General features: G+C 42.8%; 1 protein-coding gene across 3 annotated transcripts in view; it reads left to right on the top strand.

The window, feature by feature from the left end:
• The window catches only part of LOC147016748 (methyl-CpG-binding domain protein 2-like), a 59518-nt gene extending 37912 nt beyond the window's left edge, over positions 1–21606 (top strand). For 2 of the 3 annotated variants that reach the window (XM_085845706.1, XM_085845707.1), the window contains exons 2-7: positions 2043–2199; positions 2477–2626; positions 7857–7947; positions 18350–18527; positions 19090–19190; positions 20764–21606. In XM_085845706.1, coding sequence (XP_085701832.1) covers positions 2043–2199; positions 2477–2626; positions 7857–7947; positions 18350–18527; positions 19090–19190; positions 20764–20774 — 688 coding nt within the window. In that variant the 3' untranslated portion in view covers positions 20775–21606. The remainder of the gene's footprint in view (positions 1–2042; positions 2200–2476; positions 2627–7856; positions 7948–18349; positions 18528–19089; positions 19191–20763) is intronic. The other variant, XM_085845709.1, reaches the window with a different exon arrangement.
• The last annotated feature ends 643 nt before the right edge of the window (positions 21607–22249 follow it).

The raw sequence follows: 22249 nt of genomic DNA, 5'->3' as shown, positions 1-22249 counted from the left end.
GGGGGAATTAACCGTCCTTAAGAATGGCTCTTTGCTAGTAATGATAATTATTAGCCTCACTAAAAAGGTAGGCTAATTCTCATTATTAGAAAGGCAAGGATTATTACCTCCGCCAACAAAGGAGAAGGAGGTTAAGTTTTCACCCCTTTCTGTCTGTCTGTCTGTTTGTCTGTGTACAGGATATCTGATAACTTTTTCAGTGATTCTTCACCATTGAGAAATCGGGCTAAAAATGATATATATATATATATATATATATATATATATATATATATATATATATATATATATATATATATATATATATATATATATATATATATATATATATATATATATATATATATATATATATATATATATATCACGATATCTCAAAAGGTTGAGGACGGATTTGGACGAAACTTGGTGGACAGGTTGGGTGTGTCACAAGGACGAATTGATTCGATTTTGTTGAAGATCCAAATACTAGGATTTTTAAAGTGAGGAATCACCATTGAGAGATGGGGCCAAAAACCATAGATAGCACGATGTTTCAAAAAGTTGTGGTTGAGTTTTGACAAAACGAGGTGGATGAGTTGGTTAGGTGACGAGAACAAGTCAAATAGACTTTTGTGAGTGACAAGGACGAATAATCTCTGCAGATTGAGCCTCTCAGTGGGATACAAAACGTAAACTGTTCAGCCTGGTGGAGGTATGCGTTCTTCCAAGTGCCGTTGTTGTTGTCAAATTGAACCGTGACATTTTGTATCTATTTTTGCTGATTTTCTTCCTTGCAGGTGAATTATGTCCAAGTAAGCTCCAGCCGTTTTTGAGCATGTTTGTATCCACACTTAGATCTCCTGTAATCTTAAGACAAATACATGACTTTCGACAAAAACACGAGATTGGAGGAAGTCTCGTCAATTCTGTAGCACTTTGCGTACTAGCGACACTATCTTCTGTGATGTCGCTTTTCTCTCCACACTTTGTGGAGCACTTATGAGGGGATTTTCTCCTCCACATGGATGCCAACCTATGGGATTGTCATTGCTTTATCCCCTAAATGCTGAGCATCCAGCAAAGAAGCAGCACCTACCATTTCTAAAGAATTTTGTGTGACTCGCCTTGGGTCAGAATTGAACCACTTTACTTTGCAGACTCAGAGTGGACATTTGTCCATTCTGCAGTCTAGTCTTATTTAATATTGTTGTCATTATAATGTCTCGGTGGATATCGTCGTCCATCGGTAAAACTTCAAGATGACAAGTCCTTGTACTCTCCATGTGGCGTTGATGTACCTATTTACAATATCGGTACTTTGTGTACTTGCAGAGACACAAACATGGCTTTTGTTGTTTCCATGGTGTTCTGCAAGATGATTGATAAGCCGAGCATGCATAATCCGAAACTGCATTGTTTTTAAGCTTTTTTTGAAATCATAAAAGTGATTTATTTTTTAAATCCATTTCAGTAGTTGGCCACAGCACCATCAATCGATATTCAAAGTTCTCATTTAAGATATTTGGATATTGGAGTCCTCATTGTGACCCTGTGTGAGATCAAGGCATGGAGAATGATTTTTTTCTTTTCTTTTTTGTAGACATTTTCCAGACTCGTGGAAGAGCTGGAGCAGAATACAAAGGTGGAAACACCAACAGCAGAGTAGAGTAGATGTGAGGGGGAGGTGTAGAAGGACACTTGGGGTGAAAAAAAAAAACTACATATGAGCTGCAACACAGCAAGAAGAGAAAGAAGAGTTAGAAAGATCATTGATCGTGTTCAGAGCGATATGCTGAACACTGAAGTGGAGGAAGTCAGTGGTCCATGAGAGGAGGTGGTCTCGCATGCCATAGGCAGAGTTTGGAGATAAAGGTGGGGGTGCCAAGGCTGCATCAAGTGCTCGAGATGTGTCCAGAGAGATGGCCCTGATGTCATGTCTGAGATTGAGGGCTTCCATCCATTGTTGGAAGAAGAGTTTGATTGAAAACTAATTTGGTACAAAAACAGAGGGTAGTGCACATCTGCTGAAGTAGTAACAACGTTTTGTTTATTTTCTGCAGCCCCTCTGGGAAGAAGTTCCGTAGCAAGCCTCAGCTCACAAGGGCACTAGATGGGACGCTTGACCTCACGAGCTTTGACTTCCGCACAGGCTGCATGATACCTCGCAAGCAGAAGAACAGACACAAACTTCGTGGGGAGGGTCCTGCATCTAATAAGGTATTGTAGCGTAAGCTTGGAAGTCAGCACATCACCGTTTTTGTGCCTTCTTGGCTGTTGTCAAGCAAATCATTCAGAGTTTAAAAAAAATATGATAAACTGTTTCGTATGTCATTCTGTTATCTGCCTTTAAGATACTCGTTGCTGTTACTGTGGTTATCAAGAGTATGTGGGAACACAATATAAGATGATGGCTGTTATCTTGATTGGTAGCATTGAAGTTGTTTATTTAGGAAATTATTTTTTATCCACTTCATTGAAACCCGGAAAATGTCAGTCTGCTTCACAGAGCAAGTTGCATCTTGGAACGACAGTCCCCATCAGACAGACGGCATCTATATTTAAGCAGCCAATAACGAAGGTCACAAATCATCCTGATAACAAGGTGAAACCTGATCCCCAGAGGGTTCTGGAGCCCCCAAAGCAGGTGCGTAGAATGCCACATGGTTGTGGAAATGTTTATATACACCATCGTTTCTAGAGATTATACTGTGGTTTGGGCGTACATCGAGTCATTTTTTTTCATTTGCAGAACTTCAGGCTCATGCATAGAGATAAATGGCAGAAAACAGGTTTATAGACACACAAAGGGTAAAAGGGGAACAGACAGACAAGAGTGGATGAACATTTCACAAACAAGTGCAGTTGTTGAGTGGAAAGAATGTGAGGAGGAGGAGGTGAAGGAGGAGGAGGTGAAGGAGGGGTCATGCTGTGTTTGGGAAGGACGGGGATGGCTGGGTTTGGGAAGGAGGGGTCATGCTGTGTTTGGGAAGGACGGGGATGGCTGGGTTTGGGAAGGAGGGGGATGGCTGTGTTTGGGAAGGAGGGGGTTGGCTGGGTTTGGGAAGGAGGGGGATGGCTGTGTTTGGGAAGGACAGGGATGGCTGTGTTTGGGAAGGAGGGGGAGTGAAGAAACTAGGTTGAAATGGAGTAGGAGGAGTTAGAGAAAGAGAAATATGTTTTGGGAAGAGTAGGAAAAGATGAAGGATAAGCAAGAATGGGTTTGGGAAGGGTGTCAGTGAGGGTCGAAGAGACCGAGGCTTGGTATGGACGAAAACACGAGTTGACTTTGGATGATGCTCTGGAAAGACAAGTAATTGGATTCTGGGATAATAAATGGAGCATGTCATTCAATCCTGCAAAATCTCATTCTCACCCTTTTGTTCCAGTATGATCATAAAGCGAACCTACCTATCTTATTTCCTTGGTCATGCATGGGAAAAGTTCCAGACTCTTGAACTTCGAGGCCTCATCATCAGCCAGAGCCTTTCCTGGATCGATCGCATCACACAGCTGTCCTCCAGATCCAGCTGCAGATTGGGTATCTTCTGTCAATCCAGATATCTTTCCTTGGAAAATCTGAGCTATTCACAATCTATAAAGCCTTTGTCTGTAGCTCAATGTAGTACTGCTTCCCATTAATGGACTGGTGCTCCAGCGTCACATCTGTCTCGTCTGGATTCTAAAGCTAAAAAAATACTCCATTAGAATCTCCTGTGATGAGGCCGAAGCACAAGGTCTGTTACTTTCACATTGCAGGCAGGTCGGTTGGCTCGTGTTTTCTACCATCTATTCTCCAACTTTGCTCTGTTTCCTATCTCATTCCTCTGACCCTTCCCAACAACTCCAGGATACACACATTCTTCCAGTAATCTCCTCCTGGTTAAACTTCCAAAATCCAGGCTGACTGCACACCTCAACTTTTTTTGTTCCTCACTTCTGTTGATGGAACCACCTTCTAGAGATTGTTCTGTCTCACGTTTTCCTCCAATGATTCAAGGAAGCTGTGCATTGCCATCTCTTGTCATCCCCAATTTTGAGCCATGATCTTTATTACCCCCATTAACCTTTCCTAACCCAACCACCGTACTTACTAGTTTCATCGTTTCCTCCCTCCTCTATCTCCTCTTTTCCTGTTCCTTCATTAGATTAATGTTTGTCCCACTGTCAGTTATACCTTGTTCTTCCATGAGCCTCGTTCCTGTAAAGAAAAAGAAAAAAAAAGACGAGAGAGAAGCACCAGGCCACAAACACTCAGAGTCAGTTCTACAGATGAGCGAATAACAAGATGAAGGAATTAAGGTGTGCATCCAGCTTTGATTTGGGAAGAGAAACCAGGTGTAAGTTTCTGGAAAACTGAACGTGGCCTGTGGCTCGACTAATGAAAGAAGAATGAGTGGAGCGAGGCTTAGAAGTAAGACGATAGAAAACTGAGTTCACCCACCTGCCGACAATGGACAGAAACAGAACCTGAGACTCTGTCTCCTGCCTGGAGGAGATATTCCAATGATATGAAAATCCTTGGACCCAACCACCTCCACGGTAGCAAGATAGGAAGCAACAACATGAACCCAGAGTGGGCAGCCATACTCCACGGTACTTCAGATAAAGAAAGGCCTTGGTCAGTGGTTAACTCTGCAGTATTCGGAATTGACCTGGCTCTACAGAGAATACCAATGCGTGCCCAGTATGGAAGGCTTGTTTGGAGGTTCTGTGTTCTGTTCTTGCGAATGGCACCTTGGCTGCCGGGTAGGTGTCATTTATTGGAAGCGTGGCTGTGCCACTGATGCTGTTCCCCCTACCAGTACACTGGTACTCATTTTGCCAACCTCTGAAGGATGACAGGCTGAGTCGACCCCACCTGTGTTAATTCGGCAGCCACCGGGGTTCAAACTCAGGACCCTAAGATCCTAAGCCAGTGACCCGAGCCGCTAAGCCAATGCCAGGCTTGCAATTTGGAGGTGTGATCTGCCTAATACAGGTTTCAACTGATAATGAGGCCTAAGACCTCCAGAGATGGCAGCTTTCCAGAGTTAGTAAACTGGGGGATGAAAGCATAATCTAACTTCCAGATGTTGGATATTTTAACTGTTTTCAGAAAAAAAAATTTTGATGTAAATACAGTATAATGATTTAAGGACCATGGAGGAATTTGTGTATCTATCACCTGTAGTTACATGGACGTTTGGTAACATCGTTTTGTTTTCCTGATTTACAAGGAGTAGACAATAGACAAATAAATCCAGTCTATGGGATTTGAAGTCTCTGCACACATGGGAACACCAAGAAAGTCAACCCCAAATTAAGATGATTGCTCAGCACTTCTTAGCCTGGTGTTGGCTCAGTGGTTAGGGCAGCGGCTTGGGATCCTAGGGTCCTGAGTTCAAGCCCCGTCGGCCGCAGAATTAATACACCAGGGGGTTGACTCAGCCTGTCATCCTTCCGAGGTCGGCGAAATGAGTACCAGCTCCAGTTTGTGTACTGGTAGAGGGGCACTGCATCAGCGACACAGTCGCGCTTCAAGAAATGATAGCTACCCCGGCAGCTAAGCTGCCATACGACCACCACCAGCACTTATTGAACAAGAATGGTGCTCGGTAGAGCGCATAACTCCGCCAGGCTGAACAGTTTATGTTTTGTATCCCACTGATGGGCCGCATCTGCATCCGGACTGAAACCAAAATTGAATCAGCTTGTTCTTGTCACCTACCCAACTCATTCACCAAGTTTTATCTGAATCCGTGCATAACTGTTTGAAATATCGTGCTATACTGTATATCGTTTTGAAGCCTGGTGTTGGCTTAGTGGTTAGGGTGGCGGCTTGGGATCCCAGGGTCCTGAGTTCAAGCCCCGTTGGGCCACTGAATTAATACACCAGGGGGTTGACCTCAGCCTGTCATTCTTCCGAGGTCGGCGAAATGAGTACCAGTGTACTGGTCCCGGTGTATGCCCCGATAAGAATAGGTGTACCATATCCCTGTGTGTCGTAAGAGGCGACCAGGGTTGGCGTCAGGAAGGGCATCCGGCCATAAAACATTGCCTCAAGAAAAAGCCAACCCCTGCACATCAGGGAAAAATGGCTGTAAAAACGGTCATTTTTTTTTTTACTGTATATCGTTTTGGCCCTATCTCTCAATGATGAATCACTTGCAAATAAAAAAAATTCTTCCATGTGGATTCGGACCCAGATCTTCACCGAAATCGAATCAATTGGTCCTTGTCACATAATTCAACCTGCCCTCAAGTTTCGTCCGAATCAGTCAATTATTTTTTGACATATTGTGCTATACAGTAAGACCCCGACATTCACGGGGGATACGTTCCTGGAAAATGCCGCGAATGTTGAATCCGTAAATGTCGGGGCATTGTTTGAATGAGAAAAAGGGGGATAGGGTTTTTTTTTTTTTTGGCGTTTTGTTTTTCTCCGACAACTTCAGGACTGGTCACCTCTATCCACCACCGCTGATATCAATTCAGCTTGGGAATTCTTCCACAGAAACCCGCTGTCTTATCTTATGCACAGATTCACCCCACCTCGTCTTCAATTATCTTACACATCCTCCGTTCCTCCTGCTCTTGGTTCTCTGAATCCTGTGGTGAGACTGTTGCTTTAAAACAACTTGCATTCTCCTCCTAAAAGGCAAATGTGACCGAAGGCAACCTCAGATCATTCCACACTGCCTGCATCAAGTGTGTGTCTATACTCAGGAGAGCCAGAAAACAACATCTGTCCAATCTCAAGAATGAGTTTTCAAACTTGTCTCCCTTCTCTAGAACCTGGTGGTACCTTGTCAAGTCCGTGTTTGGTGTATGCTACCCCTTCTCTCACTTCAAATGGCACCACACAGAGGATGCCCAGTCGGCATCTGGCTTTGGAGGCAAACTTTGAAATGTGACTTTCTCAAGAGAGAGACCCAAGAGTTTTTGTAACTGAACCTGTTTGAGAGGGTTGGTGAGAAAGTATATGGGAGGGAAAAGATGTATTCCAAGTGTTTAAGCAGTTTGTGATTTTTTGTCAAGGTCTGAGGAGAGCGAAGATGCTGCTACCTGTCTGTCAGAAGGATGAGGGATGTCACGGCAGAGAGTGGAGTCATCAGCAAACAGATAAAGTGGATTTTACAGAGATTCGGAGAAATCATTGATGAAGACGAGGAATAAGATGGGGCCCAGAACTATGCTTTGGGGTACTCCAGCCTTGTCTATGTTTATTTATTATTCTTATGAAATATAAATTCCATAACTGCCAATTAGTGGATTTGTGCATTATATTAAACCCAATATAGTGTGATATTGAAGTTTAGTACTCAACCACCCTAATCCCCAACTGTCACTCATACCATTATGATAGCAACTAAAGTTGATGACCGTCCGCTTATTTAAAACCGGGTGTTGTGTGCTGCATGTATATACACAGTTATTTAATTTTTCACCACCTTATTATCTGGGCCTCCTCTGGTATGATTCACAGGAGTGCATTGATATCTCTTAATGTTCTTGCTTTTTTTCTGAAATGTACATGCGAACTACTGCATAATCTATAGACATGAGAAGAAGAAAAAAAACGATGGTATACTCCTCTCTGCTTTTAGATTTGAAGAATTATTCTGCTGTTTTGCAAAAATAATAAAGCTGACATTTTGGGCATTGGTCCTTTTATTGGAGCAAGAGCTGCTATGTCACCTTTACTTTGCTTCCTATTGTGGTAAACATACTTCTGTCGCCTTTAAGTTGATCAACCTGTCGTTTGAATTGTCTGCCAATGCAGACCAACACTGCTCTTGACAAAGTCGAGCATTCATCTTGCAAAAAGCATTTGAGGGGTTAAAATTTGATTAATTCATGCCACTTAATTGACATCTTTGCTTTTCCAATGCTAGGTCTTCTGGGAGAAACGATTGCAGGGCCTCAGTGCCTCTGACATGGCGCAAGAGATGATCAAGGCAATTGACCTCTCTAAGCTCCTACAAGGTACTTACTAAAAGCAGTACATTAGTTATTTTGGCTTTGTTTCCTCTGATTAAAACCTTTAACTGTTTGCATTCTATTGGCCACGATGGTGACCTCGCGGGAAAGTGCTGTTTGCCATGATTGTGGTCCCAGTCGATGTTCGACAATCTGTATTGTTTGTTCCTGTGTGATCTTTTGTTGAAACGTACGGTGTCACAGTAGTCACCTTCAGTCCAATTTGACCAGACGAGTAAATACCCATTCCCTCTGCGAATGTTACTCGGTGAAGAAAGAAGTTGAGCTGTGCAACAAAATAATTATTTGTGAGATTCAGGTATGTTTTCTAGAAGAAGAAGAAGAAAAAATTGCACTGACTATTTTAAGGCAAGATTCCTTTATAAACAACATGCCGATGTGCAATTCTCATTGATCAGTGTGTGTGCACGCGTTGTTGCTTATCTCCATAATTTGGGTTTCGGAAGGTGGAATGCAATCCTTCTGGGACTCGTTGTATCCACCTTCATTTCGATGAAAGATCGTGATTCATGGGCTAATTTGTGAAGTTGTTCTCAGAGTTTTGTTCCAAGAGCTCTTTTCAGAATTGTCATTGAGCCCCGGATAGCCTCCAACTGTAGTTTGTTTGTGGTACTGTTCCCAGGGATGCTTTATCGGATCTTTGTGAGGTTCTTCATCATTCCCAAAATCACTGGTACAATTTTGCCAGTACAAGTGTTCCAAAACCAAAATCACTGGTTACTGAAACCTCAGTCAGCAATGCCTTATTCTCCTTTTTGTATTTGAGTACTACGTCTGGTTGCAGTGCTTTGTTTTCTATGTTCACGCTAGATGGGATCATCAGGTCGTACGTGAGTGTTCTGTCCTTGTTTTCAATGATTGCTTTTGGTTTGTGTTTCCATGAGTTTTGTGGAACTGGAATATTGAAATTTCTGCAGATGTACCAGTGGATTATTCTACATACGTAGTTGTGCCGTTGTGCTTACAGCTGTTCTGACGGCGAGTTTTTTTTATTTTTTTATTTTTTTTTTACATCCCAATAGTTGGTGACTCGTGCTTTGTTTCGACCTTGTCCGATTGACTCAATCCTACCATTTTTTTTAAAGCCATTTGTGTAGTGCCCTTGGTCTTGGCCATTAAAATGACTTGTGGGTTTATTGGACCAAATTTTCATTGGTCTTCATGGCCTTGTAGCTTGCCTGCCTGCCGTTGTGCTTGAGAATTGACTTGTCTTTTCACCAAGCCCAGATGTGCTTGGACCAGGGTGTGGTTTATGCATTCATTGTTGTTAGATTGCCAAATGCTACAACTATTATTGTTGTTGTTAATGTTTTTCGTATCAATTAATATATGCTTTGTCACAATGTTTTCATTATTTTTGTTATTTATTTTGTAATTAAAATGCCATGCCATGGAAGGACGTATTATTTCCAAATGATGGTGCTCAACAATGGCGTGCATTTAAAACATGGGAATTTTCTGGGTTTGTTGACGTTAATTAGCCAAATCAACTCAGATCATGATGTTGATTTTGGTGTGTCGCACTCCTCATCAGGAAGCTCCAGGAGAACTCCACAAAAGTATGCCACACGCACACGCGTGCGCGCGCGCGCGCGCGCGCGCGCACACACACACACACACACACACACACACACACACACACACACACACACACTTATAATGATTTGTTCTCCGTCCCAATTGAGCTGACCTCTTCTTAGCCATTCCAGTGATCCTTTATCTATCCCCAATCTGTCCAACATTTTGTTTTTTAATATTACTCTGCTCTTTTGTCATTCTCCCATTTGTCACTATATATCTGTTGATATTTTGCCTTGTATTTTGGGGTTTTTTTGGGGTTTTTTTGCAAGGTGAATGAGAGATACCTTTTCTGGTTTGTTGTGTTCATGCTTGTATACAAATTGTATTCAGTAGTCTGTTGAGTTTTTCACATACTCGATGCAGCCATTCTGTCATTCTGTGCACTTGGTTGAGTTCCATCAAACCGCTGACTCATTCTCGTCTTGGCAAGTCCATTCTCGGAATGCACAGATTTTTGTAGAACATTTTGTGTCTGGTGAGGACTTTCCTTGTGTTGATATCTGGCTTATTGATTTCCGCTTGTGGCCAGTTTTTTATTCAGCAGCTGTATTGGAACACTGACACTGTGAGTTGGTTTTTGGTTTTGATTTGGTTTCTCGGGGTGAGATGGTTTTTCAGGATCAGCATCGTTCTATGCAGGTATTCTTTGACAATTGTTTTGTGCATTTGGTTCTAACATATTTGGTGGCCCTCTTCTACTCCAAGGTATTTGTATGATGCGTCATTGTCTCGTTGCTGTATTGTTGTGTTTCGGTCAATCATTATGTTGGCCACTTTTGTTGATATTGTTATGGATCTGGAAACCATTTGCATTTAACATACAGATCCCAAAAATCAGTTATCCCGTTAAGTACATGTGTAGTCAGATCCATTTCCTTTTGTCTAGTGGGAAAATCAAAAACGTGTGTTGCGACTTCTTTGAGTTAGGTTATTAAATCTTTACATCTAACAACCAACAAGCCATCTGCATGACCCCTCGGCCCGTCACGATCCACCGCCAACCGGCTGCACCACCAACGTACCTTTGCAGCGTTATACTGTTACTCATCAAGTTTGACCCCGCGTGGAAAGAGCGGTTGGGGTTTCCCGGCAGGGTCCAAGGCCCCGCCCCGGAAAGGTGGGCCGTAGGACCCTGTCCAATGAGGGGCGGACAGCGAGGCGTTTTTTGCCAAGAGCCCCTCCCCGTGGTGGGAGGAGATATATCTCCGAGACTCTCTGAGTAAGAAGGAGTTTTCACGGTGATTGGGTCAGGCAGTTTTTGTTCAGTCTGGTTCGTTCAGTGGCTGTGAGCAGTCTGGTTCGTTCTTCACGGTAGCTGTTATGGGGAGAGAAGTTCTGTGGACCCCGACTATTCGCCACGAGTCCCACACGTGCGAATGGGACCAAACCGACGACCTTTGGCAGGTGCCGCACTACAGAGCACGCTTTCCCTCCGACGACCAGGTACCCACGAACTCTGACCCCCAGCTTGTCTCTCTTCATGGCTGCGAGGGTCAAATAAAGACTCTGGGGTTTCTTTTCTTTTTGTGTGTGTGTGTCTGCGTGTGAGCCTGTCTTTAAGTAGAACTGAGTAAGTGTTTTTGCTTATTGTAAATATTTCCCTGCTTGCATATTCGCGTCAAGTCTTGCCTTTGTGTTTATTTTACTGTTAATAAATTTATTAGAAATGTTCCCAGTCCATTTCTGTCCCTTCTTACATTGATCCAGCATGGTCCGGGTCTGAGTATAAGCGGGGTTTCATCCCTGGTAATCGGTCTATCATAGCTGGCACGGCTTTGGCAGTTTCCGCTCGGCTGCACCCGAACCGGAGTTGGTAGTCGGTAGTTGGAACTCTACCGCAGTCGCTAGAGTGACCCGGTTCGAGCAAGACGTGCCGAGGGCGTGGTTTCGACGGTAGTCGAAATGGCGTAGTTAATTAGGTAAATTGGTTTTAGACAAACAGACCCTACGCTACACGGTTGAGATATTGGTGTCCACGGTCAGTTCAGCGACCCGCCAGCTCACGGAATTATCCGGAGCGACGGCCAACAATTCCGGGGAGTCTGGTGGGAGATGGCGTAACCTCACCCACCTAGCGGTCGTTCTCGCCACCGGCCCCCGGCTCGCAACAATATACCCTGTTCAAGTGTGCACTTGGCGAAGCCAAATTCCATTTGAATGTCATCAGAGTATCACTTCACTAATTTCAGTTGTTCTACCAGTTTTTTTGTCATTTGATGTGGAGCTTTAAATCGTCCATGTATAGTAGATATGTCACCTTTCCTGTTTCTTTGGGTATTCTTTTATTGGAGGTTAGGGTATATCCACGTCCTTGCTTGTTTGTGAAGTTGCTCAGTGAGTCCAGAACTAGGCAGAACAGAAGGGGTGAGAGGTTGTCTCCCTGGAAGATGCCTCGACATATCTTCACCCCTGAAATTTCAGTCTTTCCAAATGCTGCAGTATCAGTGTGGTACTCCAGAGTTCCATTGCTTTCTCAATCAGTTTGGTTATTTGGAGAATGGATGTTGAATATTGGCATGCATTTTATCATCCATGAATGTGGCACACTGTCGAAAGCTTTCTTGTAGTGTATCCAGGCAGTGCAAAATTTGGTTCTTCGTGTTTTGCAGTTTTCAAGAATGGTCTTGTTCAGTTGTAGGTGGTATTTTGTTCCGTTGTTAGGCTAGGTTCCCACTATCACGATGCGCGGCACGATTGAAATTGTGGTCTTAATCGTGGACCAATTGTGGTGATCCTATCAGATCTTAAGGTCAGTCGTGGCAATCGTGTTAATCGTAGAAAATTTTTGAACGGTTCAAAATTTTTCTACGATCAATTGTCAATCGGGATCATCGTATCAGATCGCATTGCAGTGTAACAAAGCGCGAGAGATCGCATCTAATCGTGCTTCCTAATCGTGGTGATCGGGATCGATCTTAGACAAGACAAACACCACGCTCTGTGAGACCACGATTTCAATCGTGCCGCGCATCGTGATAGTGGGAACAGCTTTCAGAGAAATTCCATGATCAGCTACGAATGGCCAATCGTGGCGTTCGTAACGGATCGCACGACAGTGGGAACCTAGCATTACGAATCTGGAAGCTTACTGCATACAACAGCCAGGTCCTATAGAACAGTTATATCGGTAAGTGTGTGTTTATAGTTAGGGCCCCCGACCTGTGTCAAATGGGAATTACATGTGTGCGCTGCGGAGTTTCGTTTACAACAAATCTCCTTCACCTCACTTCACACACCAACGCTATTGCCCACGTGCGTTCGGCCACGTACGTGGGCAGAGATTTCCATCGACTCAGACCGGGACTCCGCCCAGGAAGGCAGGGGCGTGCCCCTTGTCCAATCAGGCCACAGAAGGCGACTTTCCCACGACACGCCGGCCAATGAGGGGTGAGATGGCCAAAGAAGGCAACTTTCCCACGACGCCCCATCCAATGAGGGTGGAGATCGTCTCAGACAGCAATTTTCTCACCTCGGAGGAAAAAGGAATATAAAGGAACGCCAGGCTGGGAGCGTGAGTCGTCGTCGTCTTGGGGGTCGTGGGTCTTGGTGCTGGCTGGTTCAGACGGTCCTAGGTCATCGTCATCTCTGATCTTCTCCTTGGTATTGATTGATTGGTGCGTGGCCGGTTGGAGAGCGCGCGCGGTACCTGGTGCTTGGAGCGGCATCGTGTTGCGGGTTCGAGTCCCGCCGAGCCGGATCGTCGAAGACCACACGAGGTGGACAGGACCAAGCACAGGCTCTGGTCTCCAGCTCACCTTTCCTCAAGCTGGAGGCCTTCAATAAAGACCCGACGGGGTCCATTTCTTTGGGTGTGTGTCTGTGTGTGGGCCCGTCTTCAAGTAGGATTGATCAAGTGCTTTCTTTTGCTAATTGTACATTGCCTGCCTTTTATTCGTGATAACTCTGCTCTGTGTCTCCCTGCTTATTGTAAAATATATACCCCTATTGTTGAATGTACCAGCTCGTTTCTGTGCTTCTTCCATTGGTTTGCCATGGTGCATATTTGGGATTAGGAAGGCCGTTGCTGCTGTAATTGTGCATTTGGACCGACGGACCTCGGTCACCATCCGCTCGGGTTACGCACGGTTCGAGCACGGTAACGGCTCGTTCCGCTCGAGACCTGCCGAGGGTGTGGTTCCCTGGTAGTTTGACTGCGAGGGTATTTAGGTATATTGAAGTTGGCAATCGACCCTATCCCACGTGGTCGAAGTATTGGCGACCACGGTCCTGTAAGGGACCCGTGCCTTTCGGAGTTCTCCGAGAAGCACAATCTAGATTCTGGGTGTTCGGTGGAGCCGACTCTACTGCTCCATCTAGCGGTCGTGCTCGCCGCCGAGACCCGGCCCCACAACACCGTAACATCCTTTCTTGCATCCATTCTGTTCTGCCTCTAGCCCTCCTTAATGGTGGTGGTACATAATTTATGTGATCATTCCCGTCATAAGTTTATATGTTGTTGGTAGACATGTTATTGGCCTATATTTTTAGGTAGTTTGGTTTCTTCAGATTTTTGGATGAGGAAAGTGTTACTTCCTCATCCCAAAATGTCTCTGTCTGTGTAGGTGATCGCTGTGAGCCACTCATCCAACACCTACCCTTGGATAAGTTGGTTGAATGCTTGAGTGTCGTGCTCGTGTTGAGCATCAAATTGCTTCAGCTCGAAGTTCGGGATCTGATGAGGGCCAGGGCTTTTGAAGTTTGCCATCTTTGCAAGTTGTTGTCTAATCTTTTCTGCATCAATTATTATTATTGGGGCCATTTCCTCAAGTTGTTTCTTTTCTTCCATGTTTCGAATTCCAATCCACTTCCTTGTGGTATTTTTGGTCCTCATAGATTCCTTCCCATGAATTTTCAAGTTTATCTTTCTCAGGAAGTTGGGGTTGGGGGGCTTGATATATTTTTTGCTTTTGCTTCCCTAGTTCTTGGTCCAAATCTTTTGGGATCACTCTCAAATATGTGGTTTTGTTTGTTGACTTCATTCTAGTTTTTTTTTTTTTGTATCTTTCTTGCTGTCATTTCTATTTTGAGGTTAGTTTTCAGGACACAATAACTTGAGGTCTTTGTCTTCAATACCATATTTGCTTTTTATTTTTTTTTCAATTCTCAGCTTTAGTTTTGGGCTGTGATTTCATCTTTGGAATTGTCGTATTTGTCTTGTCTCTTTTCTCAATTGTTCTCTCTGTCTTTATAGTTTTTGCTTCCATGGTGGTGTTTGGCTTTTATTCATGGGAAGTGGTCTTTGTTTTCTTGCTATGTTGTTTACTTTTTACTTTATCTTGAATGAACAAAGCCACTGCAAAACACACAGTATTGATTTCTTTCAGTGGGGCTGATGTTGGTATAATTTTACTGATCGCTTGGTTGGTTTGCTTTATCAACATTTTCGTTTGTTTGTTGTTTTGTATTCTGTATAGTTGTGGTCTTTCCTTGAGTGGTGTCAATGTCATCTTCTCTATTTTGTTTGCCAGCTTTTCTTCCAGTGTTCACTGTTTCTGATTTTCCTCTGCTCTGCACAGTTTTTCTCTTTTGTCTTCCTCATCATCATCTACCACTCTTGCTCTTATCCTTCTGTCTGAGAAGGTGTCATTTGGTTTGGGTTAGAGTGTTGAACTTGTTTTCTCTCCAGGGGTGGGTCGACTTCATTTCCTTCTGTCATTATTGGTCTTTGCCTCTGGACCTCTGGTGTTAGGCTTCGGTCCAAGCTCTGGCTTCGCTGCATAGCCCTTCTTTGTGCCATTGCAGCAAAGTGTCCTCCACCCCTCTCTCCACTCCCAGCAAGCACCCAGTTTTCAACTCGATCCCTCCTCTCTCTTTCCACTTGCTGTCTGGCCCTCATTCTAATCTCTTCTACTCTGTCCTTAGTCAGGTATTCATGGATCATTGATGCTGCTCTTTCAAATTTGTAAGGTGGGGTCATTTCTGTCCTACTGGCCAATTTTGTTAACTTGAGTTGGTCCATGAATCTTCCCCCCCCCCTTCCATTCATTCCCCAAGTTTCATGGACAAAATGCATTTCACAAAAGAGAATGGTTTCCTTCTCCTCTAAGCTTCAGCTTTCTATTTTTAATCTTATAACTGGAGCTTACCTTTTGGTGGTTGTGAGGCAGGTGGCACATTGACAGCATCTTGCACCAGTGCAGATCCCTGCTTTACTGTGAGACGCGGCTTTGTCACGTTCGAGGAGGTGCCGTCTTTCTTCTTTACAGCACACATACCGGCTGCACAGTGTGGCTGCAATATGGGACAATCTTTGAGTTTTCTTTCTGTGTCCCTATCGTTGAGTTTTCTTTCTGATTTTATGCGCAACACACGATTCATTTCTCCCCGACTCCCCGCTCCCAAATACCCCTGTCACTCCGGCAAGGATTTCTTCATTCGATAGTTGGCACGCAGATGGACCGTCATTTCTACCAGGGCCATAACAGCCTCGTACCACTCTGCGCTCACTTCACTATTCTCTTTACTCTCCTTCCCTCCACATCTCGTAACACCAGTGGTATCCATTGCCACCATCTCGACACTTTCATCTCTCAGGTCAGGTGGGCTTTTGGATACTCAACAAACCTCTCCAGTTCATTCTCATAGTTCATAGACTTGTGGTGTGTGTGCGTGCGTGCCCTTTTCTTTGATTTCTGTCCAATTCCACATCGTTTCACCAATCCACACACATTTTTGCATACATGGTGGGGGTATGCTTGGGCACAAAAACAAATCCTACACCCCCCCCCCCCAACTCCACAAGGAAACTATTTGTGTTTGTGTGTGTGTGTCTTCGTCTGTGACTTGACTGTATGTATGTCTGAAAATTTTATAAAAAAAATTACTGGGCCAATCTCCACCAGATTTTTACATATGTGCTGGGGTCAGGTCATGGACACAACCCCTCCCCAACTTGAGAGTTGTGAGCTGACTTGTGAGGAAATTAGGTCATTTGGCCAAACGTTGCTGTGTTGCACTCTTACATTAATTTTTTTCTGCAGCTTTAGACATAATTCTTCTCGATGGTCTACTAAAGTCTAAATAACGTGTGTGTGTGTGTGTGTGTGTGTGTGTGTGTGTGTGTGTGTAAAAGTTCTCTGACCCGGACGAACGCCGTGACAAAATACTGTCAACGATTTCAGGACTGCTGCCCCAGAAGTGCCTCTTGATGCCAAGGTGAAATGCTGTCAACAGGGAGATGAAAAGCGAAGCCACCAACTAGTTTCACCATTTTTGGAGCTCGTCAGAACAACACATCGCTGTTCCATCCATTTAGTGACTTTGAAGCCTTTCAGCTTTATACTGGTTATATCATCATAATTTTCTTCATCAATTTGAACAACTGGTTGTTTTTTTAATGTCTGCCATTTGTACTGATATCATATTTCAATTGAACTTGATACTTGTAAAGAAGTCTCTGAACCGTTGTAAGTAAACACTATCTTGTTGGGCATGTCATGTTGCTGGAAATCAAGGATAACTCCATCCAGGTGAAATCTAAGGACAGAGTTTCTGAGCCATTGACACACATGCGCTACAACATCTCGCGATTCAGCAGCCACACCTATACTGCAGGAAGGGTGTGCCCATTCGTTTTGACACCTTGATTGAATATGCATAGGATTAGGTGACAGATTACTCATCCTTTGCTTCCAGTAGATTCCATGGGAGCTCGTTTAGATAGCTTGCCAGCCGAGTACTTTCTTGGGCGTTAAGTTTCTCGGCTAGTGAACCTCTGCTGTGAAATTGGAGTGGAACACTTGTGCTTAATTAATGATACAGTTGATGTTTTTTTTTTTTTTCATCATGTCCTTTTGAATTTCCGTGTTCGATAGTCATTGTGCCAAGTTTCTGAACTGAACATAAACTCTGAGTTTGTGGAGATATTTTGTACCTTATCAGAGAACGTGTCCTTATGTGGCTTTAAAGCCAATAGCACTTGATTGCCTATTGTCCATATTTTGTGTCACTGAAGGTAGGGGGGGGGTGAGTGGGTGATGTAATCACTGTATGTGTAATGTGCGAGTCGTGACTTTTATTCCACACCACCACGACCATTGAGTGAAGTTCGGTGTGTGTGTGTGTGTGTGTGTGTGTGTGTGTGTGTGTGTGTGTGTGTGTGTGTGTGTGTGTGTGTGTGTGTGTGTGTGTGTGTGTGTGTGTGTGTGTGTGTGTGTGTGTGTGTCCTTACAGCCAGGTGCACTATTACTGTTTGAAGGTTTTGCTGTCACAGGGTTGTTCCAGCATGAATAATAACTTTTTAGATGAGCACTTATTTGTTGTACAATCTGATGTATGATAAAACAAGTTGGAAGATACAGAAAATACCAGTAATTGTTCTCTTTGAAAGCAACATTCATTTGTGGGTTTTAAAATGTTTACCCCAACAAGGTTTGTTTGCAAATTGCATTGCATAATTCCATTAGAGTCCATTTATTTGACTTTGAAAAGGCCAAGGATAAGGGACTCTCATTTTTACAAACCCCAACTGGCACACCTGCTTTGTCAACGTCCACTCATTTGCCTTTAGTAGCCATGATGTTAATGTTTGCACCATCATTTAGCTTGTAAACCAGCCTCCATAGCCACAGTGTGATGCTTATTCATTGGGTGGCTGTGTGCCACATCTAATGCATCTTTATGTGTGAAAATGCATACGAGGCAGAAGACATTTTCTGGCTTTTAAAAAAGAAAAAAAAAATTTAATGAGCTGAAAAAAAAGGGAGCCCAGGGTGTTGCAGTTTAGCTATGTGTACAGGTGTCAGTTCAGTGCAATTCAAAACCTTTTGGGGTTGAATTCCGGTGCACTTGTGCATTGCTTTCCCAGGTGTCGGACCAACCATCACGGGAGATGCCCTGCTTTCTACCATTGCGTGCGCACTGCATTCGGGCAGCGAGGCCATCACGGGCCAACTTTCCACTGGCCTGGACAACAACCCGGCCATCTGGCTCAACCCCAAGCAACCACTCTGCAAGCCTTTCATCGTTACAGATGAAGATATTTGGCACGTATCACTAACCCGGTTTCATATCATTCATTAACTTACCGCGTACTAATACACTGCCTTGATACTTTCATCCTATAATCATTTTTAAAAATCGATCTTTTTTTTTTGTTAATAGCCTTGAAAAATTGCCCAAGAAGATGTTCTATTAATGAAAAATTGGAGGAGGAGGGATAGTCATTTGTAACTTCTGTAATACTGACATATTCTGTTGTGTTGAAGATTAAAATTATAATTGGAGAGGTTCTTTTTTACTGCCGTTTGCACACTGGTGCATGTACGTTCTATCTGTACTACTTTCCCTCGCTCCCTCTGTCAGTCTCGTGATCTTTCTTTCCCCCATTATTGCACAACTCCACCATGAGCCTCGACATTCGTTTTTAAAATGATCATAAGTTTTATTGCCTGCTTCGTTTGTTGGGCATTGCCCAGACCATGTCCCTCATTCACATGCCTTTGGGACTAAGTAGAGCCCCCACTCCTGGCAGCCTGAGTCACCTCAGACTTGTGAGGCCCATGTGACTTTATCTGAATCATGATACCTGTGTGTGGCTTGGTAAAGGCAACAAGAAGAACAAGTACGGCGAGTTAGGAAGAGACTGGAGGAAGCGATGATGTCTGAAGCAGTGGAGCACAAAATGGCCGAGTCCGAGTGGAGTACAGGTGTGGTGATAAGCACACATGCAGTACATGTTTGTGAGCATGGTAAATTTTATAACTTCTATATTACAATTGAACCAGACTCGGTGGTGCAATGGTTAGAGTGTCCGCTATGAGTGTGGGAGGTCGGTGATTCAAGCCCTGGCCGAGTCACACCAGAGACTTTAACCAGAGTTGGTGTCAAAGCCAGCCAATGCTCGCCTGTTTATACATTTATCGTTTTTAAAAGACGAGTCTAATAATTAATATTTTTTTATAAAGCATTGCAGTGAAGTCTGATCCAAATAATTTTAAAGCAATATATGTATTTGTATATTGTAATCAGTAACAAGAGCGCAAGTGAGCACAATATACATACGCCCAAACAAGAAGGTATATACAGAATTGTGCTACTACATGGAAAACAGCATCCTGGTTGCCATGGCAACCACTTTAGATGACGAACGTATGTCGCTACACACCGTCTCCACAGTCTGTACCTATGTACCAAATATGAACCGTGAAAGTTGAAAACTTTGGGAGTTAGAGTGCGGACAGGAATGGATGGAAAACAGCATCCTGGTTGCCATGGCAACCACTTTAGATGACGAACGTATGTCGCAACACACCGTCTCCACAGTCTGTACCTATGTACCAAATATGAAATGTGAAAGTTGAAAAGTTTGGGAGTTAGAGTGCAGACAGATAGACAGACAGACAGACAGACAGACAGACAGACGGACGGACGACCGGTATCACAGAATACGCCCCGATATATGTATATATATATATATATATATATATATATATATATATATATATATATATATATATATATATATATATATATATATATACACATATAACGTATAAAAAATGGTGTGGTCAATAAAAACATTAGAAATGAAACTAGAGGGGGAGCACTCGGGAGAGTGCAAAACCTCCGCCGCCAATACTGCTGGGTCACTCAAGTGAACCTTATATCTTATTCATTAAATATGATGTCAACAGTGCTGACAGAGTTATAGTTCTTTTCTCCAACATTTTTTTTTGGGGGGGGGGGGTGGAAATCACTTAAAACATGTAGAAATGCAAAAAAAGAAATCGAAATATTGTTGAAAAAAAAGTTGCAAAAAATTTTTTTTTTCTCTAACAATTTTTTTTGGGGGGGGGGCAAGTCCAAAATCTAATGGCATGATCCTTGGATCATACCTAACCCCCCCCCACCCCCCACCGTTGAAATCCGTCGAGGAGTTTTCCCGTAATACAAAAAAATTAACATTTTCACGCTCACGCTGATGCTCACGCCGGGGGTATCGCTATAGCTCTGTTCTTTGAACAGGCGAGCTAAAAATGGTACGTGCTACTTCCTTGCTTGATGCTCAGCATTTAAAAAGATAGATCACAGATAAGCAATGCAGGGAAGGCAATGGCAAACCACCCTATATAAACCTTGTCAAGAAACTGCTTTAGCAGAACCAACGCTCTGTAAAGAGTGTCCATAAATTCGAATCAAAATTACAAATAAAAGCTCTTAAGATGGGACATTTTGCCAAATGCCTTACAGCCATGCATATGTACTTGAATGTTTCTGCAGACGGAGTATGAAGATCTCTCTTTGGGACTATCTGCGCTTGGGCAGTACAGGGTCACTGGGAAAGCTACCCACGTAACTTGGAAGGGGGTGCTTTGCATGTGAGCGTTGGTACAAGGGAATTTTGTTTTTGACTAATTGAGATCATCTTTGGCTTGGTCATAAGAATTATGAAACTGAAAGTGCCTGCATTGTATCGACCACCAAAAATAGGATGCACAGAATATTTCTATTGCACAAATTCTGCAACACAGTATATTATTGTCGATAATGCAATCGATCAACGATTGACACAATTCACTTTTGTTTTGGTCTTTTTTATTTTGTACATTTTGCATTAATGCAAAACAAAAAATATTTATTTCTAGACGTAAATTTTTCATACATGTCTTTGACCTTTGTATGTATATTATATACTGAATATGTTCAAGTGGACGAGCACTTCAGGAAAATAACTTTTGAAGAATTCTTATTTTATTGACTTTCCAAGAATGTACTTTAGCTTATCTTATTTTGTTAACAAAAAAAAATCTTTTTTTTTTTTTTGAATATTTAATAGATGTATCATCCTGTCAGATTTGTACAAATTTTGTACTACACTTTTTTAATGCAGGAATACAATAACAATAAAACTGTGTACTTTTTCTCCCAGTTTGTTATGAAACAGGTTTTGTTGACCTTTTAATAAATTATAATCCTGTTAAATGTATTTATTATTCTCCTCGATGATAGCTTTTCTAGATATCAAATAGTTCTATTTTTGTGCCAGATGTTCATGTTCCAACGTTCACCTCTTATTGTCTTGAACTATGTCAAACGGATTAAAAATATTTGGAATAATCAGTATCTCAGTTGATTTCATGTCTTTGCTCATAGCAACAAAATGTTCATTTTGCATGATGAACCTGACACTTGATTTCCATCAAAAGGACTTTGGGAGGTTACAGTACCTAGAGAAAGTCTACACCCCTTTCAAAATTTTCACCTTTTGTCGCCTTATACCCTGGGATTAAATTGGATTAAATCAGACTTTTTCCCAATTTATTTACACATCGTAACCCACAACTTCCAAATGAAAAATAAATTCTACAAATTTCAGAAAATCACCTAGAAAGAATAATCAGAAATTGCAGAACCTCACCACAACTTGTTTTGTGTGGCGTTTGTGTACTAGTGCATTAAGTAATTTATAAGAGACATAACTAGAACTGCCACTTTATAACTGCTGGTGGTGATGACCGGGTACCAAGACATCCTGCTTTGATTGGACACCTGACCCTGACCTATGACGTTTTTCATTATTATTCAATTTAATTTAGAATGGGATTAAAATAAATTCAATCCAAATCAAATAGGTACAGTCTTGCATTGGAGTCATCAGAAGGAATCCGAACAAGGAAAAAGCAAAGATGAAGTCATCAGGAGGAATCTGAATAGGCTAGGCATTTCAGCTGTTACTCCTCCACCCTCAAACCCATCCAGGCACAGC

The sequence above is a fragment of the Eptatretus burgeri genome, chromosome 11 (genome assembly GCF_056783735.1).
Source record: "Eptatretus burgeri isolate ZD-2024b chromosome 11, Ebu_testis_v1, whole genome shotgun sequence".
Lineage (NCBI taxonomy): Eukaryota > Metazoa > Chordata > Myxini > Myxiniformes > Myxinidae > Eptatretus > Eptatretus burgeri.
The sequence above is the reverse complement of the archived record's forward strand: the minus strand, read 5'-3'. Positions and strand labels throughout refer to the sequence as shown.